This window comes from Sinohyriopsis cumingii, chromosome 12, assembly GCF_028554795.1.
Source record: "Sinohyriopsis cumingii isolate HCF-2022 chromosome 12, ASM2855479v2, whole genome shotgun sequence".
Classification (NCBI taxonomy): domain Eukaryota; kingdom Metazoa; phylum Mollusca; class Bivalvia; order Unionida; family Unionidae; genus Sinohyriopsis; species Sinohyriopsis cumingii.
Genome location: NC_142972.1, coordinates 18,457,741 through 18,478,299, shown reverse-complemented (window position 1 = coordinate 18,478,299; position 20,559 = coordinate 18,457,741). Strand labels below are relative to the sequence as shown.

The 20,559-nt window shown below is 36.4% G+C and overlaps 1 protein-coding gene across 1 annotated transcript in view; it reads left to right on the top strand.

Moving 5' to 3' along the window:
- The window catches only part of LOC149786048 (uncharacterized), a 370,709-nt gene extending 352,457 nt beyond the window's left edge, over positions 1–18,252 (top strand). The window contains exons 11-15 of the mRNA XM_089978110.1: positions 7,340–7,675; positions 8,211–8,372; positions 8,834–8,943; positions 9,361–9,683; positions 10,493–18,252. Coding sequence (XP_089834236.1) covers positions 7,340–7,675; positions 8,211–8,372; positions 8,834–8,943; positions 9,361–9,683; positions 10,493–14,034 — 4,473 coding nt within the window. The 3' untranslated portion in view covers positions 14,035–18,252. The remainder of the gene's footprint in view (positions 1–7,339; positions 7,676–8,210; positions 8,373–8,833; positions 8,944–9,360; positions 9,684–10,492) is intronic.
- Positions 18,253–20,559: the final 2,307 nt, after the last annotated feature.

The window sequence follows — 20,559 nt, the reverse complement described above, 5'->3', positions numbered from 1 at the left end:
ATTCTGAAAATTTCAGAATAAATATCTATCCTACACACAGCCAAAAAATACTTGCCTCAGTTTGGCTTGGTTTTGTAGCCAATTTTCAGCAGATGTTAGATGGCTTTTAGAATATTTGGTGGAGGATGAACCCAGGACAAGTCTGAGGAGAACCACTGAACCATGGGAAGTTACTGGCAAGCTTTCTCACACACCCATGTTGGTTGGACAAGACTCGAATCCATGCTAACAGAAGTGAGATGTCAGTGATCAGTTAAGGCAAGTACCTAAGGCTATGTTTCCATCTGGAGACCAACCTCATCATATTTGTCACAAGTTTAGCAAATTGGTCTCAACATCAAAATGTACATGATTAAGTTAATTATCAACTTAAGGAGCAAAGTATTTGTTTGAAAAATGATATGATGTGAAAATTACCTGGGTACAGTCAGGTTTTATAATTGGTAAAATTACCTGGGTACAGTCAGGTTTTATAATTGGTAAAATTACATGGGTACAGTCAGGTTTTATAATTGGTAAAAGTGTAGGTGTAAGGCTTACTTCACATGCTGAAATAATATTTTGATGTAAATTTCAAAAAGAATTCAGTTGACGTCATTGATGAGATTGTCTTTCTGAACTTAAGTATAATATACCTATATCATATGTTGTTGTTGTGGTGGTGTTTTAACCTCATTTTTCAGCACACAATAGGCTATGCATGGCGGCCAGTATTAATGGTGGAGGAAGAACCTGGGAAAACCCTGGGAAGAACCACCGACCCATGAGAAGCTACTGGCAAGCTTTCTCACATACCCACATTGGCCAAATCCTAGACTTGAACCCACATAGACAGAGGTGAGATGGCAGTGATCCGTAATGTACTAATATCATATAAATTACAATATACCCATACTGTATAAATTACAATATACCCATACTGTATAAATTACAATATACCCATACCATATAAAGTACAATATACTTGTACCATATAATGTAAAATATACCCATACCATATAAAGTACAATATACCTATACTATATAAAGTACAATATACCCATACCATATATAAAGTAAAATATATCCATACCATATAAAGTACAATATACCTATCCTATATAAAGTACAATATATCCACACCATTTAAAGTAAAATATACCCATACCATATAAAGTACAATATACCCATACAATATAAATTACTTTATACCCTCACCATATAAAGTACAACATACCCATACCATATATATAGTACAGTATACCCAAACGATATAAAGTACAGTATACCCATGCAATATAAATTACAGTATACCCAAACCATATGAAGTACAACATACCCATACCGGGGCCCCGAGTGGCCAAGTGGTCTAAAGTGTTCTTCGTTACGGATCACTGCCATCTCACCTCTGACTACAGCGGTTCGAATCTAAGATTCAGCCAATGTGGGTATGTGAGAAAGCTTGCCAGTAGCTTCTCGTGGGTCAGTGGTTCTTTCCAGGGTTTTCCCGGGTTCTTCCTCCACCATTAATACTGGCCGCCATGTATAGCCTATTGTGTGCTGAAAAATGGCGTTAAACCCCACAACAACAACAACAACATACCCATACCATATATAGTACAATATACCTATATCATATAAAGGACAATATACCCGTGTAATATATAAAGTACAATATAACCATACCATATAAAGTACAGTATACTCATACCATAAAAATTACAATATATCCAGACCATATTATAAATTAAGAGATCTAAAAAGCATTAATTAATTGACTTTTTAACCTAGAAAACTGAATTGAGAAATTAAATGATGCATGGTCTCAAGTCCCTGAACTGCCATTGTCAGATGAAATTAATATCATGTATGAATCATGGCAGGCAGTAGATGGCTGGCAAGATAGTACAAGAAGCTATCCTAGAATTCAATCATCTTAACAGATGTTAGACACAGATAAAGATGAGAATGCTGCAGTTGTGAAATGTAATTATTACTTCATAAACAAATTTACATATATGATTGGCCAATTATCAAGTTATAAAATCCTGTATTTTTGTCACAAATTATTCAGGGTATGTGCAAGAACTGTAACAAGGTATTAAGTAAGTCAAGTGACTAGAAAGCTTGATGCAAGTTGAATGATAACTGTCAAAATACAACTGGGCAAAACAAAATGGCAGACGTCATCTACTTCAGATGTTAAATTATGTAATTATTTTTTATTTGATAGAAATGCGCTACTGTGTGGTTTATTATCATTGGAAATTAGACCCAAAAATAAGGCAAGATTTTAATTATGATTCTATAGCTATTCTGTGAGACTCAAGGAAGGTAACTGCTACAATTAGCACACAATTTATATACGATCATCTCATGGCAAGCAATGGCGGCTCATATGTTATATTTTTTTGAAATCATAAGTTTATGTGAGGTTCAGGAGGAATACACTGGCTGCTTTTAGTTTACCGGGATGTAAAGAACATAATGATCAAATTGAAACTGATCACAACATTGGGTCAGGGTTCATAGCATTTTAGACAGTAATAACATTTTGTACACCCCGTTAAACAAATATGTGACTAGTACTCTAAAGTACTTAAGGACTTTCTAAAGAAAGGGTATGGACTGGATCTTTTATTAACCTGTTGTTGTTAGACACACCTTGAAATATGGATGAACACCTTTGCAGGCCACTAAGTACAGGTCTGCTGGGAGTGACTCTCTTGTTTGTTTTGTAATGACCACAATTATTTTACAAAAGGGTCAAATGGTCACTTGAGGTGATGATGGCTAGGACCCAACTTGTCTACATCCTGGCTGCCAAAAAGGTTAATCTTGTTACAGTATATACAAATGTTGAACATGTGTCCTTGTTGATGTAGATATTGGTATAATATATGTACTCAAAGCATACACATCAAAATTGCAAACAATTGGAAAGTCTGCAGTTTCAATGAATAATGTTAATTGCATTAATTTGACAAAAATGTGGGAATAAGTTGAAGGAATATTGTACATATGTAAGCTTGTGGTGACAAGTTTAGATGAAGTGGACAGTGGTCATTGGTATAAGATAAAGACAGGAAGAAAAAAACCTGGTTGAATATTACCACAGTGATAGTAAGTAGTTGTTAGGGTGTGTGAAAGAACACTCTTGAAGTTATGTTGATCAAAGAAGCTCACAGATATAAATGTAAATTAAATCATTGACTGTGTACCTTTGATCCAAGATGCAATTTAATTGTCATTTCATCTTTCATTGTGTTACTATTGTTGTTTGATGCTTATTTTTCCTTGCCACAATTGTGGTACACACATACAGTGTTACTTTTGTCCATGTCTCTATCAGATCTTAGTTAGAATAGTGGTAGTGGCATACATTGTTATCCTTTTCTGTCTGTATGTCACATCTAGGTCACAATAGTGGTAGTGGCATACATTGTTATCCTTTTCTGTCTGTATGTCACATCTAGGTCACAATAGTGGTAGTGGCATACATTGTTATCCTTTTCTGTCTGTATGTCACATCTAGGTCACAATAGTGGTAGTGGCATACATTGTTATCCTTTTCTGTCTGTATGTCACATCTAGGTCACAATAGTGGTAGTGGTATATAACCCTTGTCTACCTGTATGTCACATCTAGGTCACAATAGTGGTAGTGGTATATAACCCTTGTCTACCTGTATGTCACATCTAGGTCACAATAGTGGTAGTGGTATATAACCCTTGTCTACCTGTATGTCACATCTAGGTCACAATAGTGGTAGGGACATTCAGTGTTACCCTTGTCTGTCTATATTTCACATCTAGGTTGTGTTAGGGTCATATAGTGTTACCCTTGTCTGTCTTTATTTCACATCTAGGTCACAATAGTGGTAGGGACAGGTAGTGTTACCCTTGTCTGTCTATATTTCACATCTAAGTCACATTAGTGGTAGGGACACGTAGTGTTACCCTTGTCTGTCTGTATTTCACATCTAGGTCACAATAGTGGTAGGGACATGTAGTGTTACCCTTGTCTGTCTATATTTCACATCTAAGTCACATTAGTGGTAGGGACATATAGTGTTACCCTTGTCTGTCTGTATTTCACATCTTGGTTGTGTTAGGGTCATATAGTGTTACCCTTGTCTGTCTGTATTCCACATCTAGGTCACAGTAGTGGTAGGGACATACACTGTTACCCTGATCAGCCTGTACAATTAATCATCTAGGTCACAATAGTGGATTAAAAGCCAATACACCATTGAATTTGGATCAGAAACCAAAACTTTAGTGAATCTGGATCAAAAGCTTTGATTTCCACATTAACTGAGAAACAAGGTATGTCATATAGCATTAAATTTAAATATTCATTGATCTTTTGGAGTAAGAGGTGAAATTATGTACAATATGTACTTACACACAAGTCAAGTCCAGATGCAAACAGCCCAGACCCACATTTGCTGCCATTTGGAACTGAACTGATTGCATAGTTTTATTAATGGAGTCTGTAATCATACAATGTGGAGTGTTCTTACACTAAAACTTTGAACTAAATGCTCATGAGAAATGACAACTGTATTTCCTTCTTCCAAACCCAATATATCCAGTGGCTTCAGAGATGCAGCTAAAATAAATTCCTTTGTATGAGGGCCTCAAGGTAGATTAGTTCTTAGCTAATTGTGCTACCCTTTTTAAATAAGGTCATTATTATTATTATTATTATTACGATTAAAATGTGTTACATAATTTGAGCACAAAAAAATTCTTATTTTTAGTCAATTTATGTTGGTGTAAAATATACCAATGAACAGTTTATCTAGTGATCTGAGTGCAGACTTCACTTTTTGATAGGAACTTGGTAAACTATTAATGTGTATTGTTTGATGAAATAAAGAACAAATCACAACTGGTGTATTGGTTATCTATGATTTATCTACTTGTTTTAGCCATAACGTGGTCAGTCAGTGCATGACCTGACCCTTAAGTGAGACATGTCAAAATTGACTTGTGCAATAGTGAACATATGTTTCACTGTTCATATAAATATAAGGTTAAAGGTCATTACCTAATGACCCTGCAGTTCGGGTCCAGAGTTTGATTCATGCTTCCCTACCAGAGCATTGCTATTGTACCTGACAAAGGTGTGAAGCAAGCAATACGTGTTAACCTTGACAAGCCATAAATAAATGGTACAAGATCAAAAGCCTGCCTTGCAGGTACCATTTGGCACATTATGGCCAAGGGCTACATAAAATCAGCAGGTTGCATCACACAGTAGATGTTGTATGTCAGCTTCTCCTCCTAATTACGACCCACATGTCACCTTTTGGCTTGTCAAGATGCACAGATAAACAATGACCCTCTGCAAGCTGTTGTCATTTTCACCTTGCCACATCAATATGGGAAAGAGGGCAGCACATTTAATGGACATGCAAAAATGACCACTTAATATTTTGACAGTTTTCATTATATACCTATGTTGAGCAGTATCTAGGTAAATTTATAAAAGTATTTCTGTTCGGGATAATTTCCAGTGGGACTTTTTAGAACCATTCATTTGCTCTTCTGATATTTAATAACCCATTAATGTTGATCCATTACAAGTGTTTTCTTTTGCAGCATAATTTTGAGAACATTTTTATGAATGAAGTTAATTGTTCTCACCTTTACAATGAGAAAATTGAGATTCCTTGACTGTTAAAATGGCCAATCCTTACAATCAATATATACTCTATATTCAAGGCTGTTTACTTCAGAAGAAAAGCTAATTTGTAATTGAGTAAACCAATTATTGTGTCCCACTTTTCATAGAAAATAGGATACATTACTAGGCTCTGTCTGACATTATTTTCTCTCCATCGGTTCCATTTTTATTTCTACATAACTATCTTTATTTTTGGATTTCAGTCAGATTTGGTATCTAGGTTAATGAGTTTTTGACTGAGTTAAGTTGTCTGCAATCTATCTCAGCATTTATTTATTATAACTTACAGCCCCTGATTGTTAGACAAAACCACATTCATTTCTGCATGGTTACTCAATTAATGTCAGATTTTAACACATTTTTGGGGTTTATATCTTAATATTAACAGCCTTATTGTCATAAATTAGCACTTATAGCTCCTGACAACATGTACACACCAATACACACATGCAAACACAATACTCCATACCACCCTTTTCTCATTTGCATAATAAATCCTTAATTAGTTTGATTTACAGTATAATTTTGAGAAACATTTTATGAATGAAACTAATCATTCCAGCTTTATACAATGAGAAAATTGATATTCCTTGACTTGTAAAATAGCCAGTCCTCACAATCAGTATGTACTCTATTGAGATTCAAGGCTGTTTAGTTCAAAACAAAATGCTCATTTGTAATCAAGTAAACCAATTATTATATCCACTTTTCATAGTAAATATTATACATTAAATAGACTCTGTCTGCCATTCTTTTCTCCCCATCAATTCCACTTTGATTTCTGTGTAATATTACTGTCTTAATTATATTTACTGGATTTCAACTAAATTTGGTATCCAGGTAGATAGGGATGAGTGTCCGCTTTCTATATAGGCATTTATAGACCCTGATTGTTGGGCAAATCCACTGTCATTCATTATATTTACTTACTTAATTATTGTCAGATTTCAAAACATTTTGGAGGGTTTACGTATTAATACTAACAGCCTTCTTGTCATCATTTAGCAGTTATAGACCTTGACTACCAAATGCACATATGCAAATACTTGCATGCACACACCAACACACACATGAACACACATAATTCATACCACTCTTTTATCATTTGCATAATAAATATCTAATTAGTTGGAATTTAGACCAAATGTTGTACGCTGCTTGATATTGAGGAGACCTTTGCAGAGTTCATTTGTCAGCATTCTGTGTCATTGTTTAGCAGAGTTATAGCCCTTGTATTGTCAGACTTGCCAGTTTCTTTACCACAAAATCCCATCAATTATTACCAGATTTCATTCAAGCTACTATATATACTCATAAGTCTAGTCCAACTGCAAATTGCACAGACCAAGATCTGCCATAACAAAATGTGCCAGCAGATCTGAGTCTGTGCAGTTCGTTAGGACTAATCAATAGAACAAACAACATAGACCCTTATGCCATGACAGACCAGGATCTTTCTAATATGTGAGTACATATTGTAGGTGTGCAATTCGGTACTGATGTAGCCTTGATTTCTTAAATGTTCTTTTTGCCCATTTTATTAGTTTGATTGTCTCAATATTAGGAATCTGGTTTGGTCCAAATATTTTTTACACTATTTCATGGATTAGGGACCTGACCTGCTGGGGTAATAACATAAATTAACACTAGAGAATAGCCAACTTAGCTAAATGCATTGGGGACTTCCTGTAGTCATCATCTGTTCTTTCCTGTTCATATCGTTCTATTGCATTCTGTTCCACTCTGCCGCTTATTCATGAGAGTCAAAAAGAATGACACAGACACAAATGGTATGAAGGTCCATCAGGTTTGTTTACAAACAGAATTTTTTTTAATTGCAGAGGATGGAGAAAGCCATCAAAAATTGAAGAAGAAAGGGAAGTCTCCTCTCTTTAACATATTTCGTCGGCCCCGTGAGGAGAAGAAGCCACAGGGAAAATTGTTTGGCCATAATTTGCAGGATATAACAACACCAGAAAATCTTATCCCAAAACCAGTCATGGTAAGGCTTCAATAATAAACTTTCTACAGTGTGAAACATTTAGGAAATGACTTTGTGAAAAAAATATTACCAATTTTTTATTTGAGTTATACGAAGACACTTGAACATCTGATTTTAGAATCAAGAATGGTATGATTAACCAAAGTGGATTCTTTTAACACCTTGAAATTTAAAATTGGAAGACTTTTGCAAGAACTGAGATCAATGAACACCTTGAAATTAGAAATAAGATATTTCAACAAAGATTCTTTGATTCATTATACTAATGTTTCAGGTCTTGTCACATATTGATATTTATAATGAAAGGATTATCATTTAAAATTACCATATGTACTTGCTTATAAGCAGAGTCAACCTACAGACAAGAAAGATCCTGATCTGCCTAATGTGCCTGCAGATCCAGGTCTATGTTCTAGTGAATTCACCTAACAAACTGCACAGACCCAGATCTGCCAATACATTATGCTGGGTCTGTACTGTTTGCAGTTTATTTAATGTATAAGCAAGTATATATTAGTTTTGACTTTCTCGTTAGGACCTGATGACAATTCTGTTCAGAGAAGGACCACACACTGTCGGAATTCTACGAAAGTCCCCTAATGCCAAATTACTGAAAGAGCTGCGTGAAAAAATGGATAATGGAGAAGAGTGCTTGAATGACCCCTGTCCACCTCTGGTGGTTGGAGGACTTCTTAAGGTATTTTCCACTCCTTAAGCTTTGACATCTATTATTCTGTTGCAGGCCCACTCATCTTGAAAGACAAAAAAAATAATACTGCGACTTGAGCTTGTTTTTTAGAAATAGTGATACAGCACTGCCTCATTATAGCACTATACACATTTGAAGGATGTTCTCACAATTATTGAGTACTGTGATTTCAAATGTTCACAGACATCAGGAACCTTTCCAGGTTGAATAGTTTATATTTAACAAATACACCATAACTAACTTTAAAACCTGGATAGGGTCCCCAACGTCCTCCTTAAAAAAGGATAGGGTCTGCAATGTCTTTAAAATCACTATCCTTCTTAAAACTAATTCTTCATTCCAGCATATGATAAAGCTGTGAAAATGATGACCGCTTGATCATGCAGTGGATATTAGCTTTTTTTTTTCAGTCAAAGGGAAATAACTCTTAAATTTCCTTTTCATTCCAGGAATTTTTGAGATCCATACCACAAAGCTTGATGTATGAGGATTTATTTGACGACTGGATCACAGCCCATAACCTTAGAGATGGCCAAGAGAAACAGAACAAGATGAAACTGTGAGTAACAGAAAAAACATTCTTTTTTTTTACTATGTATAATTTTTGGGGTTCAAGTTGCATTTCTTTTTTTTTACATTACTTGAGGCCAGCATGATTAAGGCTAGGTACAAATAACACATACAGTTTTCTTGTAAGGCAGCAGAGATGAAATAATTAGATAAATATAGATCTTTCAAACTCAGTTTGGTCCCTTAATTAAACTGAGCCATAAGACTTTTCAAAATATGGATACTACAAGTCCAACAGGAAATTTACTAGTCTTGGGGGGATAGCAGACTAGGCTAATTTTAAACCTGGAATATATTTTCATATCGTGAAAGAAAATGAATCTCTTGTAGCTCCAGGGTTCAGTTAACTTCCAGCTTCTGAAATATTCCTTGCAACTTATTTGCTGTTTATTTTTTTCCTATTCAGCATCCTTGAAAAACTCCCACCATGCCACTTTGCCCTCCTACAGCACCTTCTCTGCGTGTTATTCTACATTGACAAAAAGTCGGATGAGAATAAAATGACAGCATACAACCTATCTGTGTGTATTGCTCCCAGCCTGCTGTGGGCAAAAGGGAATTCAGATCCACTTGCAACCCCAGCTGCTCTCATTCAGTGTATGATCCAAAATTTCATGTACATATTTGGAGAGGAAAGCTTGAATCTCTTTGGAGAGCCAGTAGAACAGAAAGCACGGCAGGATTCAAGCACAGATTCAGACAGCATGCACAGTGTACTCAGTACACACAGTAAGTGATTTCAATATTGTCCTTAACATTATTTGGTGGTTATTAAATCCACACAATTAGTCCCCTAATGTTTTGTGGATTGTCATGAAATTTTATGTCGTCAACGAAAACTTGTTGCCCGTTTTGTCATGCAGCTGAGTTAAGTAATGTAAGATGTGGGACAACAATTCCAATTTTGAACAGTAATTATGCTCACAAGGATGGCATGAAAAAAGTGACAAAAATGTGAATTTGTGTTCTTTTTTCAAAGTTAAATTTGGCTTAACAAAAGATTTGAAAAACCAATCAATGATTTTATTTTGTTGCTCAAGTGAATTGGGCAAAGGAATTTATATGGGTATTTTTGTGGGGTTTAATGCCAATTTTCAGCACATAAACTGTATTTTTTTGGCCAGTATAAGTTTTATAATGCCTTATTTGTTTCCATTGAAAAATGTAAATGCTTTTGACAATAATGGTGAATCAGGTGATTATTCTTCTGTCACTTTAAATCATACTCTATTATCTTAAATATAGAGAACAGTTGGTTTCTTTAAACATTATTACCAAGAATTTTAATGAAAACTGTTTAGTTTATGCACAGATTTTATTTCCTTCCTTTAAGTCCGGTTGTCAGACTTGAATTGTATGACATTTGGAGAAACCATTTATGTGTGCTAATATGTCATACATGATAACCAGTAATCTAGAGAATCAAACCTCTTCATAAATCAAAACAAAATTTGTGCATTTTTATTTTTACAAAGTTAAGTTAGTTCAAAATGAATGTTGTTTTAATACTAGTGACTTTATTTGTTCATCTGTTTCAGGTGGAATGCGCCGAGATGACTCTTCCATAGATAGCTTGGAGCGGGAAATCCACTATTCAGGTGATATGGATTCTAGTCCCAAATTAAGGTATTCACATCTCTCTCCATCAAATCTGAGCCGTGATTCAGGACTAATGCTCAGTGACACCATGTTGTATGATGAAGAGAACACCAATAATAATGTTGACAGAAGAGAATATTCACGTAGTGCTTCCCATTATATTGAGAGAGATATCGATCCAGGAGAGCACAGTGAAGTTAGTCATAGCTTGGATGGTAATTTTTTCTATTCCTATGAAGGACAAATTCCTGTGCCTCCACCACGTAAAAGTAGAAAGAAAGGCAGTGAGCTCGTACATCCGCCTACCAACTTTGATCCATATGGAAGACACGGCCATAACCGTGGTACTTCACAACCTCAGCAATACAATGGAATGGGTCACAACGAGAAATCTCGAAGTCTGTATTCTCAGAGTATGTCATCTGATGCATTTAGTCAGCTTTGTAAGCAACGATCTACAGAATCATTAAAAAGTGTGGAGGAGGGGTCAGAAGTTGAAAGTGAACCAAATGTTCGTGACTGGGGACAGAGAACTGACATGGGAACTTTGATCAAATCTGATAGTGGTGCACATCTCTTCATGGACGCAGAAAGTCTTTACTCCTTCAGTTCTCATTCTCATCCTCAGAAGTCTTCCAGAGCTCGCCTTGCAAGATCTGCCATCATTGAAAGCACACCACCAATTTCCCCAGACTCTAAATACTCGTTGAATAGTTCACACGATAGTGTTCTTTCTGACTCTTCAGGTTCATATGTGCGGCAATTTAGCAATGACCTCGTTTTCTCATCTCCACCCCATACTCCAGAGAGTGATTGTGATGTTCCTTCTTGGATTGCACAGAAATCAAAGGATAGTGGGATAGAAATATATTCAAAGAGACAGTACAGTCAGGATGACTCTGAGGTAGGACTGAAAAGTGGGGACTTCACACGCAAGTTTGAAGGTCATGCTGCAGATCATGATGGTCATCATACCTCTCCCTCTCCAGTTTCACCAAAAGCAAGTCCAGTTGCAAGTGCAATATCACATTCTCCACTTGGAGTTAGACATTCATTCCCAATGGAGACATCAACAACTCGTGTGGGATCAGGCTCCAACACATCAAAAGAAGCAGAGGACATTATAAAATCTCCCAAAATTTCAGTGACTTATTGTTCCATAGACTCACTATGCAAATCAGATGAGGATGAACGCCTCAAGAAACCAGGCTCAAGATCTCCAAACTTGGATCTGTACAACTCTAGTCCATCCCCTGGCTCTCATTTGCCCTTGAAAACACTTAAGTATATGGGAAGACTGGGGACCTCACCTCCTCCAAGGGTTGTTCTCCATGGACTGAAACAAACTTCAGAGAGAAAGGAGAACATGCCTATGAGAGCAAGTTATGACAGTGCCATCATATCACAAGTGAGACAGAGCAGTTTTGATGTCACAGAGCTCCGTGAAAGAGCTCCATCTAAGGTTGAATCATTATCTAGTGATTCAGTGTCATTAGAAGAATCTGATTCTGAAGAGGAGAAGGTTCGATACACGTCCATGCTCAGCCTCTCTCTCAGACCCAAAAGTCCTCCGAGGATTATTGATGAACTACATGTCAAATTTCCTCTAAAACAGTTTGAATCTCCCTCAAAGAGACCTGAGCAACCTCCCTCATATAAGGAGGCAGTTGAGAGAAATTTCTTGATTAAGCAAGGTATCTTAATTGACAAATTGTCTCCATTAATTTCGGATGTTGATGGTATGAAGCAAAAGGAGGCTAGTGCAAAGGCTCTACAACTATACCAACAATCTCTCCAAAAGTATCAGGAGCAAGTATCGGATAAAAAGTTTGGGCCCCCCTCGCAGCAGTTTGAGGTCAAACTGGATGCTGTTGGGGAGAAAGCAGATGAAAATCCTGAGGCTGAGGGCATTGGAGTAAGGGACGGTGACTATGTGTCATTGGTCCAACCAGAAAAAGACCCGAAGAAGTTGTATCAGCAATCCTTGGAACAATACATGCAGCAACAGCACAGCTCACAGAGTGTTAGAACCACACAACCAGTTGCGCTTGCCCCTGTCTCAAGCTTGCAGGAGGGGCAGTCTCCAGCTTTGCTGCAATCAGCTGAGAGGATGAACAGAGACTTGCTGGATGTCGTGTGTATTCAGAGGAGTTTAAGTGATGTTGGAGACCATGTTAACAAACGGGGCAGTTGGTTGAGACAGAAAAGTCCCAGTAGGGAGCCAAGTCCCGCAGATTCTGGTAGAAGTGTGAGCCCTTCGGTTTCAAATAGTGGAGTTAAAACTACGGACTCATATGGTAGGAGACATCTCACAAATAGTGATAGTAGTGAGGGCTCTCTTACAAAACGTCCAGATCAGCCACCACCCTATCTTGACCCACCCTCCTACAAAAAAGAGACTGCTGATTCTAGTCCAAGACATACTTTTCGGACAGTAGATAGGAAACCTCAAATAGTAGGAGATTCACACAGGTCATTGACTGCTAGATCATTGGAAAATCTCTCGCAGAAATTCTCCACACTCACTCACAGGAGAGAATCATTTGAAGATGAACCCTTTTATAAAAAGTCTGTGATACTGTCTTCTGTGAGGAACTCTCCTCAGAGAGTCTTGGATAGTAGCAGGGAGTCTTCTGTTGATGTTAGTAGCAGAGACTCATCAAGGAGCGTCACACCACAAAGAGATTTGACTCTGAATTCAGGGCAAAGAGATTCACGGACTGTGACAACCAACAGGGACTCTCCTAGTTTCGTTAATAGTAGGGATTCACCCCAAACAGTAGCTCGTAGCCGAGATTCCAGTCTTTCTCAGTCTCCCAGTCTAGATTCATTAGCATCTGATTCAAGTAGGTCACGTGCTTCTTCATTAGAACATACCGTCAAACAGATTTCAACAAAAGATGTTGTTAGTGGTTCTGTGGGCAAGAAAAATATAACAATGTCCCAAAGAGATTCACCATTGGATGGAAGGCTTAGAAGATCATCCGTTGATTCACTGGACAGCCGAACCTCTGTCAACAGTAAAAATGTAGATTCTAGTAATAACTCATCCCAGAACCTAGGATCTAGAAATGTTTCACCTTCTACCACTAAATTGATGAGTGCAAAAGAATTGCCATGGAGTGTGAAACAACTGAGATCCCAGTTTGATACAAACAAAATGTCCTCAACTGGAACAGATCCACTGAATGAAGCAGCCAGCCATCAAAACTCCACCACTACCCCAGGTTACAACAATCCACCACTATTTCCAGGAAAAAATGACAATCTATGTGCTAGTAGTTCTAGCCTTAGCAGCAATGGAAGTGCAAAAACAAACCATAATGTGACCTTTAAAAAAAAATTTGGTCCCCAGGCTTGGGACAGTTTTAGTTCAACCGATGAGTCAGATTCATCACACCATTCATTTTATCATAGACGTGATACAAGCAGTTCGTCGGAATACGAGGAATGGAGTTACACAGATATATCTTATGTGTGAAATGTAGTACCTGACCCAGACTGGTTCAGTGTCTTTACCTTTTGGCAAGTACCTGACCTGGGCAGGCTCAGTGGGTTCACCCTGTGGGAAGTACCGGACTAAGACTGGTTCAATCTCTCTACCTTGTCCTGTGCTCATCTGGTAAGTCGCAGAGTCCTTTCTGCCTGGTTCGAACTATCTGTGAAGCATGACATTCTGTTGTGAATAGTATGGTGTCTGAATTTAGAAATGTGCTGAAAGTTCAAGGGAGAATCTTGGAAATGTTTCGAAAAATATATGTTCCTTTGCGGTAGCATGTAAAACCTTAGTGCTCACAACTGCTGAACATCCATGAGTGCCTGGTGTTCAATAACTACCTTGTCAGGTTTCATGTGGAAATGTCTGACTTCTGTCTTTCATGAGACAACATTCGAATAGTGTCAGATTCTATCCTGTGCTCAACATCTTCATTTGTTTCCAGTTTTTATTATTACTCGAAATATTTCATGTCATTTATATTTATAAGACAGTGTATAATTATATTGGTACCAAAACAGAGGCTCCACACTTTCTCTTACATGCAGTCTCACACAAGACAAAATGTATGCTCATTTCAAGTAAGTGTACTGCATTAAACAACAGATATTAAATGTATTGGCTGGTATATTCCAGTCATTATTTTTTTACATGTTAGACAAAGTGTTATTCATTAACACAACATTTTGTGTGGAGACAGCTGATATTCTTCCAGCAATGATGTCTTGATATAAAAGTTTTAACATTTTTTTTCATACATTCTTTTGGGTGTATCTTGGTTGGCATGAATAAAAGTGTGAGGCACCATGCTTACAGAGTAGTTACCATTACAGACTATGACCAGAAGGATGCAGGTTCGAATCCTACCATGAAATGAACTTGTGTGAACTGCCATGGTGTATGATTAGGCAATGTGCTTGACTCTAATTGCCTTAGCACTAAATAACCTACTTGCGTTGCTTTGCTGCAAAACACATTGAGTAAGGGGATTCTTTTAGTCCATTAGTTTCTGACTTGTGTTAGTGTTACATTGAATGACAGATTTTATGGCTTTTGCCAATTTTTGTGCACAAAATTAAAGCAAGTTCTTGTAAAATATTTCTTAATATGATGCACCATTTGTGCTCAAGTTATGATGCACTTTACAATGGTGCCAATATGTAATTAGAAATTTGTAAATAATTTAGAATCTTTTTTGTTTAGTTCAGACTTTCTTTGCAGTTCACAAATCTTTTTTCTGTGATAGATTAAGCATTTTTCAGAATGCCCTGGAAGTCACTGTGTGTGATGCATGGTACACAGTCATCTAAAGTTTAGGAAAAATGTGCGTTTAGGAGATTGATCATTAATTGGCATATTTTATCTGCATTAATATAAACCCTGTAATAGTCAAGATGGGATGGATGCAGATTTATGCAAAATGAATTGCATTGTTACTTATTGTGGTCAGAATTTTGTTTAGATTTTAAACTAGGAACTACTTGAATCCAGACTTGAATAAGACGTGAATTATACCTTGTTTAAATTTAAAATTGTCACACAGTCTGTGAAAACTAAATGTCAGTCACAAAGTCTCTGATATCTAGATCTCATTATCTAGTCTGTGATATCTAGATATCAGTTGTATAGTCTGTGAAAACTAGATGTCATATAGTCTGAAGACTAGATGTCAGTTGCATAGTCTGAAAACTAATTGGCAATCATATAATCTGAAAACTAGATGTCAGTTGCATAGTCTGTGAAAACTAGATGTCACATAGTCTGAAGACTAGATATCAGTTGCATAGTCAGAAAACTAAATGGTAATTATATAATCTGAAACTAGATGTCATTTGCATAGTCTGTGAAAACTAGATGTCAGTATTATGCACAGATTTTTTTCTTCTCACCTTTGTAACTTAGTCCTTGACTAACCTGAAAAATTCCAAAATATGTTCATATCTTTTTGGATAAACAGTCTTGTACTTGATCTGACTTGATTATATCACAGAATTGTAAAGACAAAACTATACTGCCATAGTGACTTTTCGGACAAAGTTTTTTATTTTTGTCCATTCCATATTATATGGAGTAGACATTTACATTTGTCCATATCAGTGCATCCACCCAGCCCATCACAAAATTACATTGACACTCAGTTGCTTTAAGATCTTTATGGCCTAGAAACACATTTATCATGAACATGTACATGTATGTCAAATTCTCTTTCTACTGTTTTCTCTAGAAAAAAAAAGTTGACAGAGTTGTGGCCCTTGTCAGTTTGCGACTGCATCATAACTATTTTCTATGTGATAACATTGTAAGTCTTTATGGATTGAAATCAAATTTAAAAAAGGAATTAACAATAAATTTAAGTCACATTCATTCGTATTATTGTTTTCTTCCAAATTTTGACATTCATGTATCTTAAATCAGTATTTCAGCAGATACATGATACAGATGGGAGCATACATGTTGTTAAAACCGATTTCGGATTTCTACTTGACTTGGATATATCAGAGATATAATTTTATTATGGATTTTAACAGTGCAGATTGATCCAGTCAGGATCATAAAAGCAAAATCTGTGTAAAAAAAATATCTACCCATGATTTTTTCGAAACGTCATAAATTTCCAGACAACCAACTAGTATTCTGATTGAAACTAATTGATGGGAATCACAGTATGAATTAAACATTTAATGCATATGAATTGCAGAATGAATTACACACTTAATGCATATGAATTGCAATATGAATTACACACTTAATGCATATGAATTGCAATATGAATTACACACTTAATGCATATGAATTGCAATATGAATTACACACTTAATGCATATGAATTGCAGAATGAATTACACACTTAATGCATATGAATTGCAATATGAATTACACACTTAATGCATATGAATTGCAGTATGATTTACACACTTAATGCATATGAATTGCAGTATGAATTAAACACTTAATGCATTATATCATAGTAAGTATTAATACTATATTAATGCATATGATAAGTGTTAATACTATATTAATTCACATGATACGTGTTAATACTGTATTGATGCATAATATCATGGCAAGTGTTTATACTGTATTAATGCTTAATATGATAAGGGTTAATACTGTATTAATGCATTATATCACGGTAAGTGTTAATACTGTATTAATGCATTATATCATGGTAAGTGTTAATACTATATTAATGCATATGAAAAGTGTTTATACTGTATTAATGCTTAACATGATAAGTGTTAATACTGTATTAATGCATACACTATCAGATCTGTATCTAGTATAATGAACAGGTTCATCAAAGTATTGTTTGCTGAAAATTAAATGTTCTTGTTTATAATGTTCGAAGTTTTATGTACAATAAATCTTGTTTATAGAAGACAAGTTACATATATATTGCCATTTATTTTATTGCATTTGCAACAAAAATTTATGGAAAAAAATCATTTTGCATAAATGTTCGTGAAATTCTAAATATAACGCATATAGTGTAGCACAAAGTTTATATTCACAAATAGCGGTTGAAAATTTATAATTTTTCGTTAAACTTAATAATGCAACATTTTTATTATTTTTTTTATTATTTTTTGTCTTTTTCATTTAGTGAGTTGCATTATGAACCCAACATAAAATCGATTTTCTCAAATAGATATTACGTTGATAATTCAAAGGTGAAGAACATAAGCAGAATGCAGGATTCGTCTTGTAGAAAGCCTGGGATTTACAGACATTTAGCGCTTTTAGGAAACAGTTACTTTCAGTTTTCGGTAATTCTGGATGGCATTTGGAAGGTAGTGAAAATATAATCATTTGTAAAATGGCAATATTAAACTTGTAGACGTTTTCAGGAATTAAATAGCTAATAAAAGTTATTGTGAATCAGTACATATGTGATAATATTAGCTTTCAACCACATTGATATTATTAAATACCTCATGTCATTTGAACAGGTGTTGTACTATATCTATGCAATATTCTGTGAAGTTATACATAATGATCAAATAGATATAACAATAAATACTCCAAACGTTTAGATGTAGCTGAATATGTATCATTTTCTATGTTGACTGTCATGCATCTTAACAAATCATGTTTTATATAATCAAATACTATTGTTACCTCAGATTTAGTATTTCAAACCCTCGTGTATACATGCCCCTAATAATGAAATACCAACTTCAAAGAATAAAATATTAATTTATACTCGTGAATTCCTAGTTTTATCTTTAATACTGGCCACCATGTATAGCCTATCTTGTGCTGAAAAATGGCGTTAAACCCTACAACAACAACAAAAAATCTTAGTTTTATCTGCCCTATTTTAATCTCCATACATCCTCCTCCTACCCTCCTCCTTCTCCTACCCTCCTCCTCCTCCACCCTTCTTCTTCTTCTGATTCTGAGATCTGGCTGGCCGCACGTTGTGCGCTGGCAAATCTGGGTCTGTGCAGTTTGCAGTTTGACTCGTCTTATAAGCGAGAATATACGGTATGCATAAATCTTGAAGATCAATGCACCACCATGATACAAACGAGTCATTGTGGCCAACGTTTCATACTTAAATTAATGCACATCATCCACCTTTATTGGAGCACGATATCGTTCTAATAATTTTTTCACTGTATGAACACGTTTCACAAATCGCAAATGCAAGTGATAGCTATTTTCACCCCAAACTCAGTACTTCTGTTAACAATTTTCACTTCAAATATGTTATAAAGTTCATACTGAAGATCTAATTAATTTTATAAGACTGATGATGCTGCAAGAAAAATAAAAAAAAACAACTGATCTACCCTTGCAAAATGGCCCGGCAGATCGAGGTCTATGGTGTGTGTGTTATATTGCTACTCCTAGCAATCTGCGTGAAGCCGGATCTACCGGCACATTATGCGGCGGCAGATTTGGGTCTCTGCAGTTTACAGATGGACCCTAGTTCAAAGTGAGTATATACGGTAATTAAAACAACCTCAACTTGTACGTGTAGAGTATTGAATTTGTCTAGTTGTCCGGCTAGCAGTAAACAAAGTCGCTTTATAGTCGGTCCAGCTTAGCATCCCAGGCATAAGGGGCCGTCCATTTTAGTGCGTACGCATGGAGGGGGTGGGGGTTAACCCAAATGCATACGCTTGCGTATGGGGGGTGTGTCTACTAATAATGTACGTACGCATAAAAAACGGAGGGGGTGGGGGTGGGGGGAAACCTCGATAACAATTTGTCTAATATGTAACCTGTTCCCCTGGGTTCAGTCGGCATTTGAATTCTAGCGGACACTTTACAAACTTTTGAAAGTTACGCAGCTTATTTCTTTGATGCAGCCAGACATTCAACGTCGGTGGACTGTCTGTTTTATTAAACACGTTAATATTATTAATCCTTTATCGTTTCTGCGTGGATTACATTCTAGGCCGTTCTATAGAATTGGGGGCGGGAGGGGGCGTCAAGCGTACGTATGCAGGTGGGGGTATTAAAAAAAGTACGCATGTGTACAGGGAGGGATCAAGCTTTGCCAGATTTGTGCGTACGTACTAAATGGATGGCCCATAATTGCGTTATAGATCACATACACCTAGCCAAGTTTAGTAGTCCACAGCTAATGACCGACAGCAAAGGCACACGTGCTAGCTGAACCAAACTTCCGTGCGAGTATTTTTGTACGATTCCCTTCAACCGTTATTTGTTATATCTAATAGACTATTCATGGGATCCAACCGTCGCTAGCCAAGGTTTCTATATGTTAACCCTATCTACACCTTGGCGGATCGAACAGATATTTTAGTGTTTGGTCTAAGCTACGTCAATTGGATTTCATGAGTTGCCTCCCATAGCATGCAATGCCAGCTAACCAATAGCGTGTAACAGAGGTGCATTGTGTATCTGCCGAACATTGTGGAGAAATTGACTTAAAAAGGATACTTTGTAAGTTTAACATCGAAAATATGAATACCTTCCAGACAGAAACCATTACAGGTGTATTTGATTATTTATGAGTCCATTCAAGTTATGTGCTCCCCTTGTCTCAATTATACAGGAACAACGTTCAAATTTAAACAACTTAATTTTGATTGGATGCGGTGGCTTGCCGCCGCATCTAATGAAATTCACAGACCCGATATCTCTTAAATCCGCCAAGATGTAGATAGGGTTAACATACCGAAACCTTGGCTAGCGAAGATGATGGGGTACCATGTGATCTTTGGCGCTCACCATTATTGATCACTCGCATCTCACCTCAGTTCGCTTTGGTTCGAGTCTCGGCACGGTCAACTTAAGGATGTGAAAAAAATCGCTAGTAGCTTCCAGTGGGTCGGTGGTTCTTCTACGAGTCTTCTGGGGTACTTCTTCCACCAATGTACTGACCGCCATGTACAGCCTATCATGTGCTGAAAAATAGCGCTAAACCCACAAGACCACATTGTAGCTGATCATACTTACCGACATAATAGTTGTTACAGTAGTGTACATTATTTCGATGCTAATTAAGTGTAGGGATTCATGAACCAACCAACT